General features: G+C 42.5%; 1 protein-coding gene across 3 annotated transcripts in view; it reads right to left on the bottom strand.

Annotated features, from left to right (window-relative positions):
- The window catches only part of MYH10 (myosin heavy chain 10), a 180,237-nt gene that overhangs the window by 137,741 nt on the left and 26,398 nt on the right, over positions 1-16,098 (bottom strand). For all 3 annotated transcript variants that reach the window (XM_006156399.3, XM_014590868.2, XM_014590869.2), the window contains exon 3: positions 4,256-4,412. In XM_006156399.3, the coding sequence (XP_006156461.1) occupies positions 4,256-4,412 (157 nt within the window). The remainder of the gene's footprint in view (positions 1-4,255; positions 4,413-16,098) is intronic.

Raw genomic sequence — 16,098 nt, forward strand, 5'->3', positions numbered from 1 at the left:
CTACTCCATTTCTTTCTGGTGAACCCACATGCCCTAAACTAAAAACAAACAAAAAAATGAATCTCTTGATATTTTTATCAATATACTTGAAGGTGTGACATGCCCTGAAAACTTATGCATGACATGAAACTGGGAGGGATGACACATGCATTTAATTTAAAAACACAACATAAATTTAAAAGATCTTAACAGTTTGGATGGGGAATCAAATATAACAAAATAGTTAAGTGGGACCATATGCTCTGAATTCTCCACTTGGTTCTCTCTCAAGCTATAGATCCTCTTCACGGGACCAGTGGCAGTTAACAATCCGCTCACCTTTGGAATTGAAGGACTAGACTAATCAGCATCAGAAATAGGTACGGGGAGGGCCAACAGCTAGTGTGGTGGTTAGAGCAGCAGGACTCCCACATGGCCGACTGAGGTTCCAGTCCTGGACCTGGTGGCTTGAAACTGACACCAGGCACAAGTGCACATGTGCCCCAAATCCCTAGAGGAGAATGGAAGAGAAGGGATTGTGGCATGGCCGTCCCCCTGGGCAGGAGTTGGGGGTGATTTCTTTCCCTCTCACTGTCTCTCTCTGGCAAGTGCATACACCTGATGGCAAATACCTAAAAAAACAAAAAGGAAATGGTCATGAGCTTCATTAGCAGCTGCTCAGGCTACTGTGTGACTGTCCTGGCTAATGTCTGACCCGATGGTGTTGTGTAGTATAAAGAACCTTCAAAAGTTGACAACAACGGGGGACCAGCAGTTAGCATAATGGCTATGTCGCTGGACTCCCACGTAGTCGACCGCGGTTCTCATCCCAGACCCGGTAGCTTAAAACTCACGCCGGGCGCGTGTGCGTGCGTGCCCAAGATCCTGAGCGGAGAATGGAGAAGGGATTGCGGTGTGGCCATCCTCCCTGGGGGGTGATTTCTCACCTTCTATCAGCTTAACAATAACCCACAATCCTCGGACCAACTATCGCTTTTTATCTCTCTGTCTTTCTGGCGAGCTCATGTGCCCCATAGCAAAAACCTCTCCAAAAAAAAAAAAAAAAAAAGTTGACAACAATGTGTATTATACAAAAAATTATGGGACCAGCAGATAGCATAATGGTTACATCACTGGACTCCCATGTGGTTGACTACGGTTCAAGTCCCAGACCTGGTGGCTTTTAAAAACTCATACTGTGTATGTGTGTGTGTGTGTGTGTGTGTGTGTGTGTACATGCCCAAAATCCTGAGAGGAGAATGGAGAAGGGAATGCAGTCTGGCCATCCTCCTGGGGGGTGATTTCTTACTTCCTGTCTTTCTCTGTGTCTCTGGAGAGTGCATGTGCCCTAAAGCAAAAAAACTCTCTTAAAAAGAAAAAAAATATGCATGGGTTTCCTTTCTTTTTTTTTTTTTTTTTTGCACCAAAACTTCCACTTTAAATTCCAGTTGTCCATGAACTCTTTTTTGTTGTTGTTGTTAGATTTTTGCCATTGGGCATGTGTGCTTGCTAGAGAGAGACAGATAGAAATTGAGACAGAGGGAAAGTGAGAAAACACTCTCAGGGGGATGGCTTCTCCTTCACTTTCCTCTCAGGATTTTGGGCACATATACACACATGCCCAGTGTATTTTTCAAGCCTCTGGATCTGGGACTCAAACTACAAAGTTGGCCCTATGGGATCCAGCACCTTAACCACCACGCCACCCGCTGGCCTCATCCATGAACTTTTTGAAGTCCTCTCATATATCAGTAGGTAGCCCTTTCTTATACAATGGAATACAAAGGGAATTATTTAGAGCAGGCTTGTTTTTATTTTTTCTATCAAGATTTTACATCTTTATATAATCCAAACTATCATTCAATTCCTTTTAACTTTCACATGGAAATTTATTACTGCTAAATAAGAATGTGTCACATTTCCTGGTTTAAAATTGTAGCTCATATTTTGTATTATCTACATTTTGGGGTCAAGTTATTTAACATCCCTCACTAAAACAGAAATAGTAATTGTATTTACTTTATAGGAAAAGTCATTGTACATAGAATAACACACATAAAGCATGTAGCCTAGCACCTGGCTCATAGTATTTGCAGTATTACGGTCCTTCTAGAATTAATAATGGTGATGTTGGGACCAGCAAACAGTGCGGTAGTTAGAGCAGCTGAATCCCATGCGGCCGTCTACAGGATTCAAGTCTTGAACCTGGTGGTTTGGAAAACAAGCTGGGTGCATGCATGTGTGCCCAAAACCCAAGAAGAGAATGAAAGAGAAGGGACTGTGGCATGATAATCCCTCCTAGGGTTGCTTTCTCTCTTTCTGTCTCTGGCTAGTGCATGCACCCTATAGCAAAATAAATAAATAAATAAATAAATAATGGTGATGTTAATAATAACATGATAGGTTGGTAAGCCACATATTTCTCCTATCTTCCTTATTTTCTGTCCTTACAGCAGGTATGGGAACCCAGTAATGGGATATAACATTTATCCATATTAACAACTTGATGTCATTTAACTCCTCATTCTACCTGTCAAAAGACTTTAAAATTCTGTTTCTCTTTGTCAAATGTGTTTATTATCCTTCTGGGTTCATGTCACCCACACATGTGAGCATGCCTTCTATGGGCCATGTCTTCAAGTGTTGATAAGAATGTGAAGGGCACACACTGTTGGCTCGCAGTCCAATAAACTGAGCCACACTCGATCGTCCATCAGCACCTCAGGTGCCACTTCTCAGCATGAAGCCACAGGATGACACAAAAGACTGGGATGCTCTGAGAAGTCCTGATATTGTGAACACTGGCTACTGGATGTCCCTTTCTTACTATGCTTAAGGTCATGTGATGAACATATTCATGTGGTTCTCAGGTGGCTCTCTAAAAACTGATTCTAGAATCTTCCCTTACATACAGATTAAGCTCAGAGGTTCAGAGTTTTTTCCCTTTTGAAAATTAAAATACTCGGGACCAGCAGTTGGCGTAATGGCTGTTGCTGGATTCCCATGTCATTGACTATGGTTCGAGTCCCAGACCCAGTGGCCTAAACTCACGCTGGGCACATATGTGTGCGTGTCTAAGATACCGAGAGGAGAAGGGATTGCGGCGTGGCCGTCGCCCCTGGGGGTTGATTTCTCGCCTTCTATCTCTCTATCTCTGTCTTTCTGGCGACCACACACGCCCTATACCAAAAATCTCTCAAAAAAAAAAAAAAAGTGAAAATTAGAATGCCTTCTGTGAGGGCTAGCAGGTGGCATGGTGGTTATGGAACATGGCTGACTGCGGTTCAAGTCCCAGACTTGCTTTCTCATCTTCTCTCTCTGGACAAACTAAAAATAATAATAATAAATAAAATTAAATAAACCATTCTTCAAAAAAGAAAAAGAAAAAGAATTCCTTTTGTGAATCTGTCCCCAGCCTACTAGAAATTCCCCTTCTCTATAACACCTCAGACCAGAGTATCACTAATGTCAATTGTGAGAATATGTATCTATTTAGATGAGGAACTCAATTACAGAAGGGGGTACTTTCTCTAATTTCTCCTCTCATACAAGGCTTTCCGCTCTACTCTAGCTTTTGAAAACTGTTTCTTCATAAACCACTGTGTCTAAAGTATGGTTCAAGTGAATGACTGTATTTCATTCTGACCCAAAAAACCACAATGGAAACCAATATTATTATTATTGGTTTTTTTTTTTTTTTTTCAAACTCAACACATACTTTTTAACTTTTATTGTCCTCTTTTACCTGCATTTAAATCACTAATCTCTTTTTCCAATAAAGATCCACCTTTCCTGTTATTCTTCCTGCTGGTTTTAAAGCTTAATGTAATAGAGTCTTGGTTATACTGGCTTGTAATGGAAATCAAATCTATACAAAAACTAGATATGCTTTTTGTCATACAAATTTACATGAAACATTTTTATAAAGCAATACACTTAACAGCTTCTTACAGAAAATGGCCATATTATCTATGCTATCTCAAGAACTCAATTTTTTTTTTCCTTTTCTTTTTTTTAAACATTTATTTATTTGTTGGTTGTTTGTAATTTTGGGGCCACCAGATCCAGGACTTGAACCACGGTTGGCCATGTGAGAGGCCAACACCTCAACTACCACACCACCTACCAGCCTCAAGAACTCAATAAACTTACTTACTTTTATCTTAATCCTTGTTTAAAAAAAGAAAAGGCCTTTTGTGAAACTGGCTTAGACATTAAAAAACACTACATTATAGCAAAGAAATTCAGAGTATTTAGTATTCCAGATTTCAATTACCTTGAAGCATGCATCTGTATGCAGATTCCGATATAGCATAGATGTGTGGAGGCATCTCATGGCGTTTCTTCCCTCTGTACATTTCAATAATATTCTCCGAGTAAATTGGAAGATTCTTGTAAGGATTAATGACTACACAGAAGAGTCCAGAATAAGTCTAGAGTAAAAAAATTAAAAATAGCATTAGAAAACAAACAGAAAAAAATCCTGCAATTATCAGTCAGGATCTAATTGGGAGACAAACAACAGAGTCAGTTGAACAGGAGATCTTTATCCTTTAGTTAATCTGGTCCCCAAATTAAATCTAGCCCATAATGGGCAATTTACTCACATGGACTCAAGTAGTTCTCCGACAGTTTATAAAGTGGGACTCTTCTGGACTCAACTTCCTCATTTATAAAATGGCAGGTCATTGGAAAAGTCATGACGCATTTTTGCATAGAAAAATATATCATGACTTTTCTGACAACTCAATAGAAATGATGTGTACTTCTCATTTTTTTTTTTTTGGAGAGATTTTTGCTATAGAGCATGTGTGCGCACCAGACAGACAGAGAGAGATGGAGAGACAGAGAACAAGAAATCACTCCCCAGGGGGAATGGCCACGCCGCAATCTCCTCCATTCTCCTCTCAGGATCTTGGGCACACACGCACATGCACCCGGCGTGAGTTTTAAGCCACCAGGTCCGGGATTCGAACCGTGGTCAACTACATGGGAGTCCAGTGACATAGCCATTACAATAACTGCTGATCTCTGATTTTACACAGTTCAAATCATATAATATTTATTTTTTCATATTCATTTTCTTACAAGTATATAAGATATAAAAAGGTCATTAATATAATTTTAGATGCCATGCTGCAACTAATTTCAAAGAAAATACCATTTGTCAAGTATGGGTGCAGTATGGAAGAAGAATATCCACTATTATTGGAAAAAGCTATTAAAATACCCCTCCTCTCCCAACATCTGTGTAAGACTGGATTTTCTCCATGGACTTTAACCAAAACAACATATTATGACAAATTGAATACAGAGGCAGATATGAACATCAGCTCTCTTTTGCCAAGATGTTAAAGATTTACAGAAATGTAGGCAGGTTTATTATCTCTGCCATGAGTGAGAGAGATGGAGAAACAGCACCCCCAACAGGGTCTGGATGCCACTATCCATTCCCAGCCTCAGCCAGCCCAGGATCATGGGCATGAGCATGCCCAGAACACACAGGGAGGTCTCCGGGCACAAACTTGGAACCTTTCATGTAATGAGTCTTGTAAAGTGCGGTTTTGTAGCTGCACCACTGTCTGGCCCCTAATTTTATTTTTGGAAAAAAATTTGTTTTGGGGGAAATACAGCTTTTCCATGAAATATATTAACTTGTTAGGGGGTTCCTAATTTTTTAAGAAAAATAATACATATTTAATTTTTTTGTTTGTTTGTTTTATCACACATGCATGCATGTCCAAAATCCTGAGAGAATGGAGAAGGGATTATGGCATGGCCATCCCCCCAGGGAGTGATTTCTCACTTTCTGTCTCTGTCTCTCCAGCAAGCGCACACACCCTATAGCCAAAAATCTCTCTCCAAAAATGAATAAATAAATGAAATAATTTTGTTTTAACTTCTAATACAGAAAACATAACCCACCTAAATAAGAGCTCTTTAGGGTTCTGGATAATGTTTAAGAGCAGCTAGTCTAAAGGATAACTAATCTTTCCAGATAGTCCAACAGTCATTATTAAGAAGTGACACTACTGGGGCTGCAGGTGGCATGGTGGTTAAAGGCACTGGACTGCCACAAGGCTGACTGCGGGTTCAGTCTTGGACCTGGTGGCTTGCATTCTCACTTACCCTTTCTCTCTCTCTGTCTCTCTCTGGTCAAAATAAAAAGTAATTATAATAAATAAAATTAAATTCTTTAATTTTAAAAAAGTGACACTATGGAACACTTCCAGCCTTTGGGTTTTTAAAATTTACATAAAAGGATCTCTGAAAATATTCTACAAAAGTGACTCTGGGAGCTGTGGGCAAACTAGAGCAGTTAGGACTGCTGCCAGATGCCCAGGCCCTCTGAGGGACTGAAGACATTTGGAAAGGACATTTGGGTGTATTATGAAACAGATCTTTTGTTAAAGGTGATTTGGGTAGACCAAAATCTAAAAGCAAGAGGACACTAAAAAAGGCCAGAGGGCTGGTAGCATTTGGCTGCGTGGCTCACTTCCTCAGGGAACGATAAGGGGGATTTCTAACTAACAGCTGCGTTCATAAGGAATGAAACCCTTGGCAATTGCCACCAGAAAGCCCTCGAGAGACCACTCTGTTTTGAATATTGGCTACAAGTGCTAAAGCAAGAGCACGAAAGGCTGCTCTTCTGGTGCCTTCCCTTCACTCACACTACAGGCTCAGATGTGGAGTGCACTTCCTGCCCAGACTAGAGGTTTCGAAGGGGACACAAAGCAAAGGGCACCTGCTGTAGGTTCAGTTTGGGCCACTGGTAACGCCTTGCTTCTGGGCTGACCAGACGGGCTCTGTCCCTTGCTTGCCTGGGGCCAGATTGCTTGTTGACCACTGATGTCTACAGACACTTGGCCTTCTCAGACGTTCGAGGCACACCTCGGAGAACCCTGGCTACCGTTAGGCTTCCCAGACCACCACTGCCATCTTGCGCTTTCTCCCAACCAGGTCTCTTGTCTAACTAGTCCAGCCTCTCTCGGTCACCCATGTGACAAAAAGGCAGTGAGAGACAAAAAATAAAGACTTCATTAAGAGTGAGAAAAAGTACGGAGAGGCAAACTGAACACTTCTCCTTTTTACTGAGTTTAATTTACATATAATAAAGTTAACACATCATAATCATACACTGACAAATGCTCACATACACAACCTCATTTTTTCATTCAACAAATTAGATCATAGCCTATCATGAAACTAAAGATTTTGCACTTTACTTTTTAAGGGAAAAAGATTACAGACTGGCAAAAAAAAAAAAAAAAAAAAAAAGGAACCCAAGAAAGTTAAAATACGATAGCTCCGTTTCCCACCCCACAGTCTGTATGGCAGTAACAGGTCACAACAGTGACATAGTTCATGAAAAATAACTCCAAATGTGTCTGCCACGTGTTGGGCACTTTCCCGAAGACTAGAGTTACAGAGATGAGAAAATCTCACAAATATGAGGAAGTCATCAAAAACTAAGAGGTTAAGTCATCTTCAGCATCCTGTATTTGCCCAAGAGGAATAATAATAACTGCTTAAGTGGAAATATGAAAGTTCTTACAGAGCTAACTTCTAACCTCCTAGAAAATGAGCTCCGACATCAGGCTCTTGCATAAACCAGTCACTGACAGGATGCTGTACCACTTCGTCTTCTCCCACGCGCATGGCACAGGAAAATGTGTCGCTACAGTAAAATAATTTCTCTGGAGACCTTAGGTCCAAGTTAACTTCATTAAGTATTTGAATGCACACTTTTTTTTTTTTTTGAGAGGTTTTTGCTATAGAGCGTGTGCTTGCCAGAGAGACAGAGAGAGACAGAGAGACAGAAAGTGAGAAATCCCCCCCAGGGGGGATGGCCACGCACCATCCCTTCTCCTCCGTTCTCCTCTTGGGATCTTGGACATGCACACACATACACCTGGCATGAGTTTAAGCCACTGGGTCTGGGACTCAAACCATGGTCGACTACATGGGAGTCCAGCAACGTAGTCATTACTCCATCTGCTGGTTCCCACACATGTTATTAAGCACCGGTGAGAAATACACCCAGATCCACCAAGGTGTGAAGACAACAGATACATACACATGCAAAAAACAAATCATACAAAGCACCAGTAAGAGAAAGAGGAAGATGAGCAGGTTTTATAAATGTAGAGAAAGCTCTGGGACATAACATACAACAAACCCCAGGTACTAAAAGCCATGACCACCTTGTTAGAACCCAGAAAACTAAGTACGAAGTTCGGATCCAGATGGTCTTGGATGTTCTTTTTAAAGACTGCTTGTTCTGAAAGGGGGATAAAGGAATTTCTATTAAAACACTGAGAGGGACCAGCAGTTAGTGTAATGGCAATGTTGCTGGACTCCCATGCAGTAGACCGTGGTTCAAGTCCTGGACCTGGTGGCTTAAACTCACACCAGGCGCATGTGCGTGCATGCCCAAGATCCTGAGAGGAGAATGGAGGAGAAGGGATTGCGGCGTGGCCATCTCCCCTGGGGGGTGATTTCTTGCTTTCTGTCTCTGTCTTTCTAGCGAATGCACACACCCTATAGCATATAAACCTCTCCAAAAAAAAGAAGGAAAAAAAAAAAAACCACTGAGAATCCTGCTGTGGTGGCACAGGCAGAGGAGAGCTCCTATGCAATACTGGAGCCATATGGGAGGTCCAGGGTTCAGGCCCCGGGTTGACCTGAATGGGCCGAGGACACCTATGTTGGCTGAAAGGCTAGGTGGGGTGGGTGAGTGGCAAATACGGAAAGGCTAGACCCTGGCAGAGATTTGTCTGCCTATCTCTCTAAATAAATAAATAAATAAACTTAAAAATAAGAACATGAAATTCTACGGGGATAGGATCTATCCAAGGCAGAGTGAGACCAGTTCAGCTGAAAATAGTTTGTACCTTGAATGTGAGAAAAGCCCAGAAAGTCCAAGTGAAATAAGTATTTAGATCATGCCCTCTTTAGGGGATGAGGGATTCGAGGTTCAGAAGCTCAAGAGGAGAAAAAACTGTCAGGCAAAGCACGAGCCTGGCAGTCATACAGAAAAGACCGAAGGGGCAAGAGGTGAGCAGCAGGAAGACCAGTGTGGACTGCTCCACAGCCCTGGCACAACAACGCTCGAAGAGGTAAAGAGCAACACGAATGGAGAGGGCATGAGTCAAGGGGCAAGCCGGGTGGAAATGCACTGGTACTCAGAAATCTCAGTACAGAAAAGCCATGAAAGACCTAAGCCAAAGGGGCTGGCAGGTGGTGGTGTGGTTAAGGGAGCTGGACTCCCACATGGCCAACCAGGGTTCAAGTTCCCAACCTGGCAGCTTTCTCTCTTTCTTTCTTTCTTTCTTTTTTTTTTTTTTTAAAAAAAAGAACTAAGCCAAACAGGGCTCGGGATTTTCAAGCTTTAGAGATTAGAAAAGGTAGAGACAGAAGGGGAAAAAAATCATTATATTTAGAGGAAAAAAACCCAAAACCAAAAAACTCCTCCTCATTTATTTATTTCTTCCATGAATGTAGGAAGATAAAAAAAGACAGAGAAAGCACCCCTAACAAGGTCTTAGTGCTACAATCTACTTCCAGCCTCAGACAGTCCCGGATCATGGGCATGTGCATCCTCAGGCACTCAGGGACGTCTCCCGACCTGAGCCTGGAGCCTTCCCATGTGGGTCAACCTGGCAGAGTGTCAGGTCTTATGGCTGTACCATGGTCCAGCCCCATGAACACTCTTCTAACATTCCGAGATTGTGGTGTGGTAGGTGAGTCAAGTAGGGATGCCCAGTGAGCAGCTGGAAATACTGGACTGCCAGAGCCACAGGAAATTCTGAAGATCTGTAAAGGCTTGAGGGACAAGTCTGTGGCACAGTGGTTAAGGCACTGGACTCTCATAGAGCCAACCACAGCTCAAGTCCCAGAGCTGGCAGCTTGAAACTCACGTTAGGGTGTGTGTGCACAAAATCCCGGGAGAAGAATGGAGGAGAAGGGATTGCAGTGTGGCTATTCTCCCTTTCTCTCTCCCTCTCTCTGGCAAGTATATGCACTGTCCTATAGCAAAAATTTTCATCGTATTTAAAAAAAAAAAAAAAAAAAAAAAAAAAGAAAGCAAGGAGAGGGTCAACCTGCGGCCTGGTGGTTAAGGCAGCTGGACCCTGCACGGTCAACTCTACGGCTGGAGTCCCGGACCCAAGTGCTTAAAAACGTGCAGTGTGGCATGGTGGTTAAGGGTGCTAGACTTCTATATGGCTGACTGCAGTTCGAGTCCTGGACCTGGTGACTTGTTTTATCGCTTTCCCTCTCTTTTTTTCTCACTCTGTTCCTCTTTGGTCAAATTAAAAATAAATAAATAAAGTTAAATTAAAAAATTCTTTAAGAAAATAAAAACACAAAAGCACATGCTCTGTGTGTGTGTGTCCCAAAATCCTGAAAGGAGGGAGAAATGGAGGAAAAGGAAGTGCTGAATGACCACTCCCATGGAAATGCTTCCTTCTTCCTCTCTCTACCTCTCTCTGGCAAGTGCACACACTCTGGGAAATTAAAAAAAAAAAAGAAAGTAAGGATAGGCACATGCATTGTTTCCTAAGTTGAAAGGATTAGAGAACTAGGGACGAGAGGCAGGTGCAAATGCCAGTGTGATGAAACAGAGATATAACAGTCTCTGTGGGAACACAGCGAACTGGGAACATCACATAACCCTGCCCCGCTGCAGCTCTCAGAGATCAGACCACCACCCAAAAGGAAGGGGAAAGAGAATCATTCACCTGTACATCTGCAAATGTTGCATCTAGACAAAACTCACATGCTTTTTCTAAAAAAAAATTCCTATGTGATAAGTAAAATATAAATCTTCCAAGGATTTGGAGATAACCTTACCAATGAGCAATATCTACAAAATAAGCAAAAAGAAAAACTTTAGGAAGTAGATTTATATTTGCAACAGAATGCACTGTAACATGGACTTTACATCTTAGAAGGGAAATACACAGGAAAAAAATAAGGAAGGCAAGAACAGGCTGTAAGGAATCATTTGAGATAATAACATTAAGATCCAGAAAATAAAGAGAAGGCTACTTCAGGAAATCAAGTGAAAGGACACATTTATTCTGGGACAGCATCCTTCTTAGAAAACAACAGAGCAAAGGTAAAAGAATATAAGAAAGGGATCAGCGGGTGGCATAGTGGTTAATACGCGGGACTCCCACATAGTCAACTGCTTCATATACCCCAGACTTGGTGGCTTGAAAATCATGCCAGGTGCATGCGTGCCCCAAATCCCAAGAAGAGCATGGAGGAGAAGGGATTACACTGTGGCCATCCCCCCCAGGGGTATGATTTCTCACTTTCCCTCTTTTTGTCTCTATCTCTCTCCAATGAGTGCATGTGCCATATGGCAATAATCAAAAAAGAAAAAGTTACAATGGTAAAACCAATAAAAAGTAATAATACAGGCCAGCAGGTGGCGTGGAGGTTAAGGTTCTGGATCCCACATGGCAGGCCACACAGTTCAAATTCCAGCCTCAATGGCTTGAAAAACACGCTGGGCACATGTGCCCAAAAATCCCAAGGAGAAGGGGACTGTAGTGTGGCCACCCCCGCAGGGCGTAATTTCTCACTTTTTCCCTCTCTGGTGAGTGTGTGTGCCCTACAGCAAAAATGACCCAAAAATAAATAAAAATAAGTAAAGTAATAATACACAGAGGGCCGATGAGTATAAATGGCAATAACAATACTGATTGCTACTGTTCCTTTGGAGGGAAAAGCCAAACCTCCATAAACAAACAAAAAAGGAAAGTCAATAATCAAAAGTGAACTTGGGGAAAACTTCATGCACTGGAGGGATATATACTGAGTTAAAAAGATTTCACCTGGCTAACATGTGCAGAGGGACTGATGGCACCAGCCTCCCACCGCACTGCAGCCCCGGTGAAATGCTGGGTCTGGACAGTGCTCACCACTGGCTGAGAAAACCCTCGGGTGACTGCGGATGAGGACACTCCCGATGCAGACCCAGGTGGAAAGCCTACGCGGACACACGACCAACTCACGGATTGGTCTCAACATCATAAAGCAAGGGTCAACTTGACATCAGGTGTCTCCCGAATCCAAATCTGTTTAAGCCTCTGGATGTAATTACCAGGTTATGGGAAGGACCAGAGGAATGCAATCAACACAATCCAGAATATGGGAAATTCTATAAAACACCTGATCCTGTTTCTGTACATTTAAAAAAAAGGGAAGAGAGACACACAAATTAGAAGAGGCATAATAACCAATAACAGGGTTTCACCTTTGTTTGGATCCTGAGTTGACTAGACCATCTACTTACAAGATATTTAGAAGACATAAGGAAAATCTGAAAAGTAACTGCATGTTTGATAATATTTTTTTAGACAGCTAATGGTTAGAAAGTTCCAAAACTTGCCGAGAAGCAAGAAGCTAAGCAGAGCTTTCAGCAGCACACAATTCTAAATGAACAGAAATAGGACTGGCATTTCAGCCTACCCAGGTGAACGTGGGGTAGTAAGCACCCCAAGATTTCAGTTGGGACCCTGAGGCTAAACCCTATGGTATGGTGCTTGAGGCACTGGACTCCCACATGGCTGACAACAGTTTGAGTCCCAGACCTGGTGGCTTGCTTTCTCACTCTATCTCTATTTCTTTGGTAAGCACATGGGCCCTATAGCAAATTAAGTAATAATAAATGAAATTAAATAATTTTTTTTTGTTGTTTTAGAGGTTTTTGCTATAGGGCGCGTACGTTTGTTCGCCAAACAGAGAGAGACAGAGAGACAGAAAGTGAGAAATCACCCCCCAGGGGGGATGGTCACGTCGCAATCCCTTCTCCTCCGTTCTCCTCTCAGGATCTTGGGCACACACGCACATGTGCCTGGTGTGAATTTTAAGCCACCGGGTCCGGGATGCGAACCGTGGTCGACCACGTGGGAGTCCAGCGACGTAACCATTACGCTAACTGCTGGTCCCGAAATTAAATAATTCTTAAAAAAAAAAGAAAACTATACCAGAAATAGTCTAGCCCTCACACAGCCTGAAGTCCAGCTGGGAAGGACAACTGAACTATGTCCACTCAGCCTAACTGCCTGCCCAAAGCAAAAATCCAGAATAAGCTTAATGTTCTCCAGATCCTCGAATTGCTTTCGCAAATTCTAGCATACAATATCCATATAGAAGGCAGCAAGCATGACTAACATCCCAGACCATCCCTGGCTCCCTTGTGAGTCTATTGTCATTGTCTTGTATTATTATCTTGGAATATAATACCTTCAAGTAATTAAAAACATGATTGAGAATTCTGACAGGGAATTGAGAACTCTTAAAAGGAAACCCAAATATAAATTCTAAAACTGGGCCAGGCACAGTGGCACAACAGTAACACAATGCCCTGTGAGGCAGAGGCCACATGGGAAGGTCCCAAGTTCCCATCCTGGGGGGTCTCCCTTTACACACCCAAAGGTGTATGTGTGTGCTGTGGTCCTGGCTGGCTGAGGACCTGAGGGTGCCTCCACCTCTGAAAGAATAAACAAAACTCTAAAACTGAAAACAGTAACTGAAATTGAATATTCAACAGCTATGTTTAACGGCATATTAGATACAGTTGAAGAAAGAATTAGTTACCTGGTGTCTTAATCAGAAGCAAATACCAAGACTGAAGCTTGAGGGAAAACCAAGATGAAAATATGGCAAGCCATCTGAGATACAGTAAAAAGGATTAACACATCAAGTGTCTGAATAAAAAGAAGGGGAAAAGACAGAATGGAACAGAAGAGTATTTAAGGAGACAACAGCTGAGAATTTTCTTGTGTTTTTTTTTTGTTTGTTTGTTTGTTTTTCCCAGAGGATGCATGCACTTGTGAGTAAGAGACAGAAAGAAAGAGAGAAAGCACCCCTCCACCAGATGGTCATGCCACGATCCCTTCTCCTCCACTCTCTTTTCAGGATTTTGAGCACACATACACACATGCCCATGGTGCTTCTCGAGACCCCGGTCCAGTACTTTAACAGTATCACTGGCCATGTGAGATCCAGCTGCCTTAACCATCATGCTGCTGGCGGGCCCAATGGCTAAAATTTTCTAAAACCGACAAAAGGCATCAAGCTACAGACTTGAAAACATTCCAACTCCAAACTATCTATCTATCTAATATACATACATATATATATATGTATGTACACACACACACACACACACATAAATGTTACCCAAACACGCCATGGTTAAACTGTTAAAAATCAAAAAGAAAAAACTAAGAAACAGCCAGCAGGAGGGAAAAATACAGATCAGCATAATAGAAGCAAGAGGCTGAAGTCAACAGGAAAAGGTGGAAGGCAGGGTTCAATGCACCAGCACCTTCACAGTGCCAACGGGAGACAAGTGTGGGCTTTGAAGGCCAAATCCAGCAGAAGCAAAAATGAGAAAACTTCAAAGATAAAGAAGAAATCGATGCTTTCAGATAATAAAACTTTTTTTCCCCCTGCTATAGGGCACATGGGCTCACCCAAGAGAGATGCAGAGAGAGAGAGAGAAAAATCACCTCCCAGAGGGATCATCTCACCAGAACCCAGTCTCCTCCATTCCTCTCTTGGGCGCACACACACACGTGCCCAGTGTGTTTTTCAAGCCACTGAGTCTGGGACTCAAACAGCTCCACTAGCCATGTGTGATATAGTCACCTTTAACCATCATGCCACTGACTGGCACATGACACAAACTCTTTTTAAAGAAAAGATGGAAGCCAGGAGACATGGGGAAAAAAACAGAAAGGAAGAAAGGAATGGGAGAAAGAGAAAAAGAAGAAAGAAAAAAGAAAAGAAACAAAAAGGTAAATGAATAAAACTAAATGAATATTGACTTTTTTTTGGGAGAGGTTTTCACTATAGGGCGCGTGCGCTCGCCAGACAGACAGAGAGAGACATAGAGACAGAAAGCGAGAAATCACCCCCCAGGGGGGATGGTCACGCCGCAATCCCTTCTCCTCCATTCTCCTCTCAGGATCGTCGGCACGCACGCACACGGGCCCGGCGCGAGTTTTAAGTCACCGGGGGCCGGGACGCGAACCGCAGTCGACTACGTGGGAGTCCAGCGACATAGCCATTACGCTAACTGCTGGTTCCCATGAATACTGACTTTTAAAAAGCGATCTTGGGACCAGCAGATGGTATAATGGTAACATTGCTGGACTCCCTCGCAGTCGATCACAGTTCAAGTCTCGGACCCAGTGGCTTAAAAACTCATGCTGGGTGCGTGTGTGCCTGCCCAAAATCTGGAGAGAAGATCAAAGGAGAAAGAATTGTGGCATGGCCATCCCCCTGGGGGTGATTTCTCACTTTCTGTCTCTCTGTGTCTCTGGTGAGTGCACGTGCCTGATAGCAAACACCTCTCTTTAAAAAAGAAAAAAAAAAAGTCTTTTGTGGGCTTTACAATATAGAGAAAATTATAAAATGATAGCATTTAAGATGGGACGAATAAACAACATTCAAGTGTTCTCGGGTCCTTTCATTATCCACAAAGAGTGACAGTTTTACTCTCTATCAGTCTTTAATAGGCCAAGGACACATTAGAATAGATACCCACTAAAAGAGGCTAACAGAACAGTAATGATGTGTAACTGACAAGAGGTGAAAAGAGAACAGGTAGGAAAATACAAAGCAGTTAATCCCATGGCAGATTTAAACTGAAATGGATCATTCGTCACATTACAGGTATATACACTAGACACTAGTTTAAAAATATTGTCAGAGGGACCCGTAGGTGGCATGGTGATTAAGGTGCTAGACTTCCACATGGCTGACTGTGGTTTGAGTCCTGAACATAGTGGCTTGCTTTCTCACTTTCTGTCTCTGTGATGAGCCTATGTGCTTTCTGTCTCTCTGGCGAGCACACGTGCCCTATAGCAAAAATCTCTCTAAAAAAAGCATATGTAAATATATTTTAGGCTGGCTCCATGGTCAGAAGTAATGCACCACTCAAAAGAACCAGGATTCTATATGACAACTGAAGTTCAAATCTCTGGCCTGGTCAGCCTGAAATAAGCTTGTGAATATCCAAGATCCAAAGGGATGGAGGGCTGCAAGATGGTCCTCCAGTCATGACCAGGCCTGATTTAATCAGAGTACCAGCAG

Source organism: Tupaia chinensis, unplaced genomic scaffold (genome assembly GCF_000334495.1).
Source record: "Tupaia chinensis unplaced genomic scaffold, TupChi_1.0 Scaffold000493_1, whole genome shotgun sequence".
Lineage (NCBI taxonomy): Eukaryota > Metazoa > Chordata > Mammalia > Scandentia > Tupaiidae > Tupaia > Tupaia belangeri.